Source organism: Hoplias malabaricus, chromosome 8, assembly GCF_029633855.1.
Source record: "Hoplias malabaricus isolate fHopMal1 chromosome 8, fHopMal1.hap1, whole genome shotgun sequence".
NCBI lineage: Eukaryota > Metazoa > Chordata > Actinopteri > Characiformes > Erythrinidae > Hoplias > Hoplias malabaricus.
The window spans coordinates 18,468,868-18,481,606 of NC_089807.1; the positions used below are offsets into that span (position 1 = coordinate 18,468,868).

Here is a 12,739-nt window from a genome sequence, read left to right on the forward strand (position 1 = left end):
TAACCACAATCCCAAAGCACATGTTGGTAGGTGGACTAGCTGTGTGAAATTGCCCACAAGTGTGAGTGTGTGATGAGTGTGCTGGATGAGTATGTGATGCCCTGTGATGGACTGGTGCCCTTTCTTTTTTGTACCCATTGATTCTGGGAAGGCTCCAGCCCCACTGTGACCATGATCAGGACAAAGCAGTTATAGAAGATGAGTGAATGAATTTTTTTTTTGTTTTTCAGAAAAGGGATCCATTCCTTTCAGACTCTCTTGTGAATATCCACTAGTGTCTGAAGAAATTACTTTATGAATATTCTCTTCGCTAGAACTTTCTTGATATAAGCTTCTGTTATCCAATAGTTACATTAGCCATAACACTCCAGAGTAAATCGAAGAAGTCCAGAAGTGAACCATGACTCTTCTGGCTGAAGTTTAGAATAAAGGAAAAAATCTGTGAGTTGCTCAATCATCGCTGTCACCTAAATGTGTCAGAATATCACTGTAAAATTCAATGTTTGAAGCTTATTTATTTTAGTGCTGAGTATTTGCTTGTGTTAACAGTCTCTAATGCTATCTGGTGGTACTGTGTGTGTGTATGTGTATGTGTGTGTGTGTTGGACTGCCTCGGGCAGCTAGGGAGGAATGTAGAAAATGCTGGCTGTCTAAATCAGCACATCTAAAACTTTAACTACCAGACTGTCACCAGTGATCTCTGCTGTGGTCCAGCATTACACACATATACGCTCATCCCATTTCTGCTCTTTGATCAAGAGAGAGAGAGAGAGAGAGAGAGAGAGAGAGAGAGAGAGAGAGAAAGAAAGCAAAAGCGATATAGAGGACAGAAACAGAGAAGAAAGAGTGGTCATGTGTTCTGCTTTGCTAATGACGCATTTACACAATCATTATCTGTATCGTTTTTCTTCCTATCTCTCTCTCACACCGTCCTCTAACTTCCACACCCCCCAGCCATGGACGAGACTGAATGTGCTCCTCTGTTTAGGCGTAGCAGCGTGTGTCCATATTGATTTGTGTCCTCATAATAATGAAGCGTTGCTATGAGTGAGCAACTTCAATTAGCATCAGCTCGGAGCAGTGGGAAATATCTGGGGAGGAATTCACTCTGTCAGCATTGATTCACACTCCTCTCTCTCTCTCTCATCACTTACCACTTCATGCTTCCTGCAAGCAGCACAGTGATTTATAGCATTCAATAATTATAACTTCACACTGCCAATTAAAGGCACATATTTTTTTCACAAACATCAGGCACGGCTGACAAGAAAAACCCCATAATGTCAACTTTGATTCCACTTAAAAACCTGGGTTCTCTAGTTCTGGATCTCAAGCAAGATCAATTAAATGGAGCTCAGCTGTTATTAATGAAGTTTCTCTTATTGAAATATTTGCATGACCATGTTTTAATTGAAGTGACTTTCATGCAAACTGAATAGGCCATTAGGACAAATTAGAATTAATGTATAAGCATAGTCATTATTCATATGGTCTTCCCTCAGATACAGACTCCATGATCGGAAGACCTCAAACTAACATTCATATTCAATTCATAAAATCCTGGGCCAGCCAAAAAATAGGTCAAAAGCAAAGTAACAGTATCAGAAAACATAATTATTACAATATAAAACTTCAGATTAGTCAGCAAGGCTAAGTTCATATTTGATCATTCTGTGAGGAGTTGGTGGGTTCTCCCCGTGTCTGTGTGGGTTTCCTCCGGGTGCTCCGGTTTCCTCCCACAGTCCAAAAACACACGTTGGTAGGTGGATTGGTGACTCAAAAGTGTCCGTAGGTGTGAGTGTGTGAGTGAATGTGTGTGTGTGTCTGTGTTGCCCTGTGAAGGACTGGCGCCCCCTCCAGGGTGTATTCCCACCTTGCACCCAATGATTCCAGGTAGGCTCTGGACCCACCGCAACCCTGAATTGGATAAGCGGTTACAGATAATGAATGAATGAATGAATGAATTTGGTCATCAATAACCAGGTTATTCTGCATTGTGATGGGTCTGGAGCCTACCTGGAGTCATCAGGCAAGGCAGGACCACACCCTGGACATGGAGCATCAGTCCAATGCAGGATCTTGTAAAACTTTCAGTACAATGTTCAAAAGTGGATGAAACATCCAGTAATGCTATGTATGGCTTCAGCTGTAATTCACATGTAAATATAACACGTGAATAACATCTTGGACAATTCCAGTCCAATTCTAACCAGCTTTCCCCACTTCACCTAATAGTACTGCTCCTAATCCAACCAATCAAAGAGGTCTGAAAATTTTAAATTAACTCAAGAAGGTGTGGCAAATTATATTTGGAACCATTGAAAAACGTTATAAAATATTACGTCCAACATGAAGTTGTGCAGTGGAACAGTCACACACACACAGAAAACTAACAAGATCCCCTTTACCTGAGTTCACTGACATAAACACCCCTCACATTACAGTCAGAACAAATGTGCGACTGTCAGCACATTGCCATTACATCACTTTTTAATTTAGATAATATATTCTTTCTATTAGCAGTTCATGATGATGCTCTTATGAAGCTGGTCAACTTCTTTGATTTGTCAGACACATATCAGATTTCTGTAGACATTTTTCTGAGTAGAAGCACTGGAACACACTTAGATTGGATGTCAGGAGTACAGATTTAGAAATGTCCAACTTCAGAGTAGAGTGGGACCCAGCATAGACTCTGCAGGAGTCTGTATCTCCAGGACTAAGCTGTCTGTTCGAATACTTCACAGCATACCTGCCCGTGACACATGGTCTAGCCTTGTCCCTTCTGCATTAACAAACAGATACAGTACTCCAATGCTGATATTCAAATAGAGCCCTCACTGCATTGTATTTCAATGTTTGCACTGTTGTGTTTAGCCTAAACAACCAGGAGCTTCATTAAAATGAGACAGCGGTGTTTGTAAAGTGCCTGGTGAATAAATTGATTTGGGCTAATATCCCCAGGGACGTGCTCTTAATGCCCCAGCAGATAATTGACATTTTAACAGGTAACGTCCAGTAAGGCAACATTACCCAACATGTCTTATTGTGGTGTTCTTTTCATTAGGCTCTGTCTGCTCATATTATTGTCTTAGTTCATTATTTATATCCCCATTTATTTATTTTTTATTACCATTAGATTACTTCTTTCCACATGGTGTATCTCACTGATTAAAACTGCGTGTGCTTTAAATATTTTAAAGTGTAATATTTCCTTATTTGAGCCAAATTAAACCAGTGGTGAATATTTGAGATGGTGTATACACAAATCAAGAGGTCTTCTTAGCTTTGTATTTACAAAAGCACAAATGTGTATTTTAAATGAGCATACATTATTCATTTGAGCAGTAGGAGACTTTAGGAGATTCCTATTTATCAAGAAAAGTGAACTACATGAAAATACACTGGAATGAGAATCCTGTAATGGATTATTTTTTCCTTCATTAATAGGTAATTCCAGCACCCCCTGGACTTCATGACCAGCGTCTCAGCACTCTGCTGTATATGTAACATTCCCCTGTTGCCTTGCCTGAATATCTAACCATTTCATTTGCTTTACCAGAAAGACGGACCAGAAATAATGAAGCATCAGGTCTTAGATAAGTGTAAATGTGTTTGAGGCCATGCACATGCACATATGTGTGTCAAAAGGCTGTAACAGCAATCATTACCAGGCCACTTGTAAAGCTGAAAACAGCGTATTTGTATATGTCCGTACCTTGTTCTACTGATCAGCCTCCGTTCTTTGTTGCAGAGTTAAGCTCATTAGTGAAATCTGCTTGTGTTGTTCAAAGTTGGAGTAAATACCTGCCAACACCTTTTTCTGGATAGATGGAGTCCCCTTTGATACATATTATACTAACAGTGTGAAGGTAGAGCAGCTTTAGCAGTGGGCTGTCAGGGGGCTAGGATTGTGATAGAACTTTTCGCCTTTGCTAGTGCTGGAGGAGGCGGACTTGGCAAGCTGTCACAGAACGCATGGGAAAGGGGCCATCTATTAGTAGAGGAAATCTTCCCTTGGTGAGTAGCTTACCTCACTGTGCTGCTGCTACTCTGCTGCGCCAGCGTTAACTGGAAAATTCCTCTAAAAATCCATTAGCTCATTCCTTATTTGATGCAATCGGTATGGCACCGTTTACTCACTCTCCCCTCACAGTCTCTGCCAGGACAAAATGAGCAAATAGTCTACAAATATTCCAGTAAGATTAATTACAGAAACTAGCTTCTTTCAATTTCTAATTATCTTAATTAACTACAGAGTAGGCACAGCACGATGGCGCAGCAGGTAGTGTCGCAGTCACACAGCTCCAGGGACCTGGAGATTGTGGGTTCGATTCCCGTTCTGGGTGACTGTCTGTGTCCCTATGTCTGCGTAAGTGTGGTGTGTTCACCCTGTGTCTGCGTGGGTTTCCTCCAGGTGACTGTCTGTGAGGAGTGTGGTGTGTTCTCCGCGTGACTGTCTGTGAGGAGTGTGGTGTGTTCTCTCTGTGTCTGCGTGGGTTTCCTCCAGGTGACTGTCTGTGAGGAGTGTGGTGTGTTCTCCCTGTGTCTGCGTGGGTTTCCTCCGGGTGACTGTCTGTGAGGAGTGTGGTGTGTTCTCTCTGTGTCCGCGTGGGTTTCCTCCGGGTGACTGTCTGTGAGGAGTGTGGTGTGTTCTCCCTGTGTTTGCGTGCTCCGGTTTCCTCCCACAGTCCAAAACACACGTTGGTAGATGCATTGGCGATGGTGTGAGTGTGTGAGTGAATGTGTGAATTTGTGTGTGTAGCCCTGTGAAGGACTGGCACCCCCTCCAGGGTGTATTCCTGCCTTGCGCCCAATGATTCCAGTTGGGCTCTGGACCCACTGCGACCCTGAACTGGATAAGCGCTTACAGATAATGAATGAATGAATGAATGAACTACAGAGTACTTGAAGCATATAAACTGCATTCTTCCACAATGTCCAAATATTTGCATCCATATGGGTTTGAGTGCACCTGTTCAATTAAATGTTTGGTTGATCTTTTTACGTTTGTACATATCTTCTCTGGAGATTTGGTTATTGGAGATCAAAACTGGAGATACATGTTTTGGGTTTCCTTTTGATATTTGTATATGACTGTAAACATATTCTGGAATTCTGGAATTTGGGTAAAATGCTCCTTCAAAGAACATGTTTACTTTGCGTCACTGGTCATTATAAACAACAAAGGACACTGTAATTAAAGGACAGACATGAATGATTCAGGGGCCCTAGGCCTGAGACTTAGGCTCATGCCAAACATTTTAAGGGTAGTATGGACTGCAGATTGTAGATATGATGGTAGTGCAGCTCTGGCCAGTGTATGTACCTGTTTATGTTGTTATCTATAATTAAATTACCATTTTTTGTCCTCTTTCAATTGCTTAGAATTAAACAGGCTGTTTATGTTACTGGGCCTTTAAGACTGATGCATGTAAATTGTCTCTGATCTTTTTGGTTACCCTGTGTCATGCCCTTTAAAAACAAACACTAAAAAGTCAGCAATTAACCACTCCTTGAAACTTCAGTGTGTTTTGGTGGTGCTAAACTGAAGGTTGAACAGTTTGATATTAAGAGATATTATTTTTTTTTAATATCACACACTGGGTAAATTTATAATAGGCTGCTTATGCAACTTTGTCTTCATATGAAGAAAAAAACTGGGCTAAAATTCCAGATAGTTGAAATCCCAAGAGCACACCAACAACAGCACACACCTCTTACGTGGAACATAGTGAGAGAGCCATTAAAGATAGAGCCACCTGAGTACCATGTGTATGCACAAACATCACATTCCTGTACAAGCGACACCACTATTACTGTCAAATGTATTTCTACCGATTATTCCGCTGAACAACTTCTCCGAATTCCACGTCTTGGCTGCCTCCCGAGTCTGACGCTCAGAGAGACATCACAAAGATGTGTAGCTCAAAGAGAAAGCTAAGTGAAGCATGCCATGTGGGTGCATTCATCTATGAAGGATCTAAGGTAGTGACAGTATTTCCCCTCATGTTGTTCTAAACAGAGAACGCCATCCTCGCCTTTGGCAACGACACAGACCCCAGATCAGCGGCTAACCAGCCAGGAGCAGCCAGCCCCAATACCATCACTCCAAACCAACGCCTAGTAGCCAGCACCATAACCACCACCACCACAGGCATGGGTGTGGAGACCCAGCGGAACATCCTCCATCCTCAGATTCCCACACAGGTAAAAACTAGACACAACATGATTTAATTACATTACGGTTCCATAGAAAGTGATTCACAGTATCCTGAAAGCTTAAGTTTCCATATTCCGAAGTCCAGCTTGTATAACCGCAATAGAAAAGTGTGAAAGGAAATGGAATGCCTTGCAGTAGCTGCATATGTGCTTGAGGTCCCAATGCTTTGGTGAGACTTTTATAAATTCACAAGATATTGGGCTGCAGAGAGAGAATGAAAGAGTGATGTTTGTCGTCCAGAAATATTAATCAAGCATCATTATTGAAACTCCCCTCAGGGAATGTGCAACACGACAGAATGCACTCTAACACTCACAGCAATTTTTTTCTGGTGTAAATGTATGGCATATTAGATGTACAGGCATGTTTTATATATATATATAAATTTTTATTAAAAATGTAAACATTCTCCCTTGTTTTATCAACTGTTGCATAGTATTAAAAATTATGCTTTAAATTTTTTCAACAAAAAATAAACAAAAAATGTAATATGCCAAGGGAGAAAAATTCAGTCCTCACAGCATTCACTTAGTTTTATCAAGGAAAAAGTGTTCAAAAGCACATTCGTCAAGTTGTTTTAATCTTGAGGATAACACTGTGCCCATAACTGCCTGTGAGTTTTAGTTTAGCTGATTTAGAAATGGTGATTTGATGCTAGCACTCGTGAATGTAGACTGTTAATGGTTCATTTTTATTTATTTATTAATTTAAATAAAATGACAGGGCGGCACGGTGGTGCAGCAGGTAGTGTGGCTTTCTCACAGCTCCAGGAACCTGAGGTTGTGGGTTTGAGTCCTGCTCCGGGTGAGGAGTTTACTATATTTTCCCTGCGTCCGCGTGGGTTTCCTCCATGTGCTCCGGTTTCCTCCCATGGTCCAAAAACACACGACAGTAGGTGGATTGACTGCTCAAACGTGTCCATAGGTGTGAGCGAGTGAATATGTGAGTGTGTGTCACCTTGAAAGAGACTGATGCTCCCTCCAGGGTGTGTTCCTGCCTTGCATCCAATGACTCCGGGTAGGCTCCAGACCCACTGAAACCCAGAATTGGATAAGGGGTTTCAGACATTTTTAAATAGTATGCAGCAGTTACCATAAAATGATAAAAGAGTGGGAGAACGTTTGAATATTTATTTACAATTTTACGTTACCAAATAAATAAATAAATACAACCATTTTAAAATGTATTTGTACCCCTAATACATTGAATGCACAATTGTACTTGATTGAAAAATGACAAAATTAGCAAAACACAATCAATAAGAACAGTGCAACAACATTTATGAAGGTTATTTAATTTAAAATCTCCATTGTCTTGAGCTTGTCCAAACATTTAGAGCGCAAAGGCATTATAACATATTTGTTTAGAAACAACAACAGATTATTAAACACCACAGGCCTGATATAAATTCAGCTGATACTAGATGCCTTCTCTAGCTGAATCTCCACCTTCAGATTTATTGTATTTTTACAGCATCCAGCCCTAGGTTTATCTGTAAGTCTGTGTGTGTGTGTGTGTGTGTGTGTGTGGATTCCTGGTACGCATGTTAGTCTGACGCAAGACATGAGAACAGAGGGAGAAAGAGGGGGTGAGATGATGAATGAAAGGAAGCAGGAAAAAGAAATGGGGAAAAAAGAGTAAAGACAAGGCAAAGAACAGACAGACCGTCAGAGCGAACAAAAATGAAATGTGCAGACTTTCAAACCCTGAAACATCATATAACTAAACTCTCTCTTTTCTTTCCTCTCCTAGATGAATGACAGAGACAGACTGTGGAGTGACTCCACCCTCCCTTCACCTGATCTCTATGACAACAGCCCTGGACGTCCTTACCTAACAGCATCCGTCTGGCTCCTCCCCCTTCTGCTGCTGGCCCTTCATTTCTAGAATCAAATCCAAGCCAATCACAGCTCAGCAACATGGAGTCGGGACAACTTGTGTGTGTGGATGTTTATAAATCTTAACCATTTATGGATTTCATCATCAAAAATAAATAAATAAATAAAATCCTCCTTGGAGAGAAGATGAAAGAATGGATTTGAGAGCACAAGAGTGACTGACAGATTATTTTTTTCCCCAAAATGATAACAAAAAAAAAAAAAACTTCAGCCCTACAGTTTCCAGCCCTCAATGTGTAATAGTGATTTATTTTATGAGCACACAGTTTTATGACACAGTGGACCAATTTGCTTGAGACCAAACTGGACTAAAAAGAGTGTGTATGTGTGTGTGTCCATGTGTAAAAAGAACTTTCTGTATAACAAACCCAAGTTTTAAGTGCAAAAAAGAAACTGAAATTACTGCACTTGAACTTCTCATGTAATCCCTCTTTTTTAAAATCATCTTTATTTCAATGCCAAATTATTCAAAAGTCATGAGCTCATAAAATGATTTTGGTATATGTGCATTGACTGAAGGGGTTGGTTTCTGTAGCATGTGCGTATGGGGCAAAGCACAGCTAAGAGTGTCTTACTGTTGTGACGAGGACTCTTCATGAGAAGGCACTTCAATACTGACAGGTTCACAGAGATGTTTAAATGAGATGATTTTCTTTATTTTTGTAATGTGGATGAACTGTTCATATATCATTAGTGCAGTCCTTTTCCTCTGCAGTGAAGTCTGCACGTATTCGATCCCTTTCCTTTAACCTCAGACACACTGCATCACCATGTGTTTGTGGAGTTTAAACTCTTTCAAGTAGAATATAAGTGGATTTTTTAGTTTGTTTTTAATAAAATGTTATGTAAGCCAAACATGCTGAGGGAAAAAAAAATATATATATATATATAATCCACTTATATATATATAAAAAGTGGAGGCAGAATTGTGGCTGCAATATGTTGCAAATATCCTCACAAGGCTGACAAATTCTGAATAAAATTTACAACTTGTAAAACTGTTAGCCACATTAGCCTAACACGGAAAAGTTCAGCATCTAATACTTTCACTGACTGCACAGACTTGTCTGAGTCCCTGTGGATGTGGAAATATAAACGGCAGCAGTGGCCTTTTCAGCGGAAACTGAAGCACAACTGAAGTGAAACCTCCTGTGTGTTTGATATCAAGAAGCCATAATATTTTTTCTCATTCACTGCTTATCATAACACTGCTATATCTTAGCCAATCAGAAAAGAGCACAAAACTTTTGTCCCACCCACAGGATCTGAGGACTACTTCTCGTACAAGCATCCAGTACTGCTAGCCTGTCTGGACTCAATGATCTTATTTAACCCTGCTCCCAAAGACTCTTGACCGATCAGCTTATCGTGGCACATATAAAAGGACCGGGCGCTGGCAAACGTGGAGTTTGTGGGTTTAATACATGTAATTTCCTGAAAAATAAAGCTGCCATATGAGGATGTGTTGAGTGTATTCACAGAGTGGGTTATTGTACTTCAGCCTCAAAGGAGAGAATAACAAGAGGACAACGATGAAACTTCACCCACTTTTTATTCTGTCTAACCTTTTATTTGCCACTTGTCTGCAGGCTGTGGGTCAGTAAACAGTCATGCTGCCCTTCAGCTCTGCTCAGCCACAAGAAAACACATAAACACATTCTTATTTAGGCCTAATATGAGCCTCATGGGCACTTACCTCTCAGTTATGATGTTGACAAATTTTGTGTCGTTGAGATATGTGTCAAATGGCACTTTTGGCCCAGGTTTGGTCCACAAACACCTGACACCTGGATAGCCAGACTCACCTTGAGTCAACGCTGTCATTCAAGTCCAAAGGTGGGCCATGTTTGGAACAAATATTCATTTCTGTCTGGGATGTTGTATTATGATTAATATCAAAATGATCAAGGGAAAGATTAATCAGCAAGTCACATTTTCATTTACAAAGTGTGGGACCAATTTCAAGAAATGAACCCTAAAGCTAATAATACCTAACTGCAAATGGAAAATTAGGTAGACTAGTTCAAATTGAAACATGCATAATGAAAAATACACCTCTGCTCCAGATAGACAACAATGTCTTATTGTCACAATGTTTTATTCCACATTATACACCAGTGTACAAGTTTATGGTTAACATGCTAGCAGAAATTATGTTTCCTGAAGAGTTTTGTAGCCCAAACATATCCTAAAACATATGCTATATGCTAATTTGCCACTAGATGTATTAACTGATTTAACTTAAGTTCTGCCCCATAGACAAGACACACTTAGGCAGAGGAACCTGGGAGGAACTTTCTCAGTGGGCATCCCTTTCTGCTGGACTTATGTGCCTGCAGGATCTGGACATTTATGATGATGCTAAGTGCTAGCATGTATTAATGCACACCTCACATCTCAGAATAGACACCACAGTAGTGATTTCTGCAACTTTTCTTCACCTCTCTCCCAATTCAGAACCCTATTTACTGTCCAGAACCTTGTCCTCCAGAGACTCTTCAGCCATGGTTAGAGATGTGCCTAAGTCTAATTTAGTATATTCCAGCAAGTAAGCAGTGCACACAGGTGCTACTTTCAGTGACTGTATCTGCCACTGCTGTCATCAGATGTGTCTGCAACAGGCCTAACCACATTGGCCTGTTTCAGGCTTTTCGTCTCAGGTCCTTCACTACCACCGAGCCGCACACTTTCAGACCATGTAGTTATCTACAAGCAGGATTATAGGAATCATCAAGAATCATCCATTTATTGCATGGATCCATCTGGGGAATGGAACCTTCAAGGTAAAGTGAGACTTATTCAGGGTTAGCCCTGTGACCACCTCATTTTGGTGAAACACCTACCTGATTATTAGAATGCTTAATTTATAGTGGATTAATTAATGCTACAGGTGGATAAATAAACTTGGTCATTGTGTTAATAACACTTACTGAATTTCAAATAGTCTCTTCACTGTACACATATGAGTAGCATAGTAACCTAACAACAAAATACCAACATGCAGACAAGTTATAGCTGAACAAGAGCATTTCTTGGGTCCCTACTAGCAGGCTACACGGCCATTTTCCCAGTCACTGTACTTATTGCAAAGCTCTTTTTTTCAGTTAGTGTAAAACAAACTCTTACCCTAAAATGTTAATTCATGTTGCTAATAGTTTTGTTATTTATTTCTACATTAAAAGAAATAGCATTAAATCTGGAACAGATAAGAACACTTACTAGGAGCCCCTGAGCATATGCAGGATATCAGGGGCAGGCATATAAGTCTCAATGTGAAATGCATGTTGATAAAATGCCCTAATAGTGATTAGCATCTCACTTGTACACACATCTTGATGAAGCTGAACATAAATACACACACAGGTAACATGAACAGGTTGCTTACTTATTGCAGGCTGAAAGTTGATAATTATTCTCAAACAGCTTTTACAATGTCATGGCTCCTCTGTCTCATCATCTCAATAACGTAAGCCCATGGCTTCACTCAGGGTCAAGCTATGAATTAAAAAAAAAAATATATTTATTACATGCATAAATGACATGAAGACAGAGCATAGTATTACATTAGGTTATTACAGGAAATGAGAGTGAAAATGTTTCCTTACCTGATATGCTTCTGCAGAATATGTTTACTTTACTGTGTGAAGATCCCAAATGACTCAAATTTGCACAATATAAGAATCTGAAGATTAGGGCTCAAAACAGCATACTGAGAGAGCCAATCTAAATTACTTTAGCATGGTAATGTAGATACAACCGGGAAATATTTTTTGGTAAAAAATTTAAAAAAGCAATTTGTGTTTTTAGATTTTTGTAGGCTTTTATATATAATTAACTGATCAGATTAAATATTCGTTCTATTTGTATGGTACATTTAATTAATTCATAGGCTTACATGCAGTATAAAATCTGCCTGAATGGGCCATGGTTCCTTATTCCATTCCTTTGCTGGTGCTGTTTCATTCAAATTCTTACTGTGTGACCCAAGCCTCAGCAAAATTGCAGACAAGTACAGGCTCAGTGTGTTGAAGCAATTTAAACAACATCAAGTGCCCAAAGCTTTACTGGTCATTACCAGCATAAGGACAAAAATGAGGACTGAGATCAGTGAAGATTAAATAGTCAGCAGAAATTCACTGCTGTTACAAATCATCTACAGAGCAAGCTGCATATGTATTTGTGCAACATACTGTAGGTAGGCCTATATGATAAATCTTTAGGTGTGTTAGGTTACCGTCATGGAGACAGTATTCAAGTTCAGGTTCAATAAGTTTATTGTCATTTCAGCAGTATACAGTGTTTACAGTACACAGTGAAACGAAATAGCGTTCCTCCAGGACCAAGGTGCTACATAAGACAATACACAACATTAAAGTGCAACTAGTGCAAAGCTAGTGCAAACATAAAACAGTGCACACACATTAAAGTGCAAGGGACATAGAACACAGAACAATACTCAACATTAAAGTGCAATTAGTACAAATCTAGTGCAACATAAAACAATGCATACACGTTAAAGTGCAATGCGGCCCATGACCAACCCTTGTGCAATTTAACAAATCCCTTCCTTTAGAACCACAACATTTGTAAAATTTTACTGTGCTGAAATGTTACACTA

At 39.8% G+C, this 12,739-nt stretch overlaps 1 protein-coding gene across 1 annotated transcript in view; it reads left to right on the forward strand.

Moving 5' to 3' along the window:
* The window catches only part of gfra4a (GDNF family receptor alpha 4a), a 165,583-nt gene extending 156,031 nt beyond the window's left edge, over positions 1-9,552 (forward strand). Inside the window, exons 7-8 of the mRNA XM_066679419.1 lie at positions 6,026-6,210; positions 7,976-9,552. Coding sequence (XP_066535516.1) covers positions 6,026-6,210; positions 7,976-8,110 — 320 coding nt within the window. The 3' untranslated portion in view covers positions 8,111-9,552. The remainder of the gene's footprint in view (positions 1-6,025; positions 6,211-7,975) is intronic.
* Positions 9,553-12,739: the final 3,187 nt, after the last annotated feature.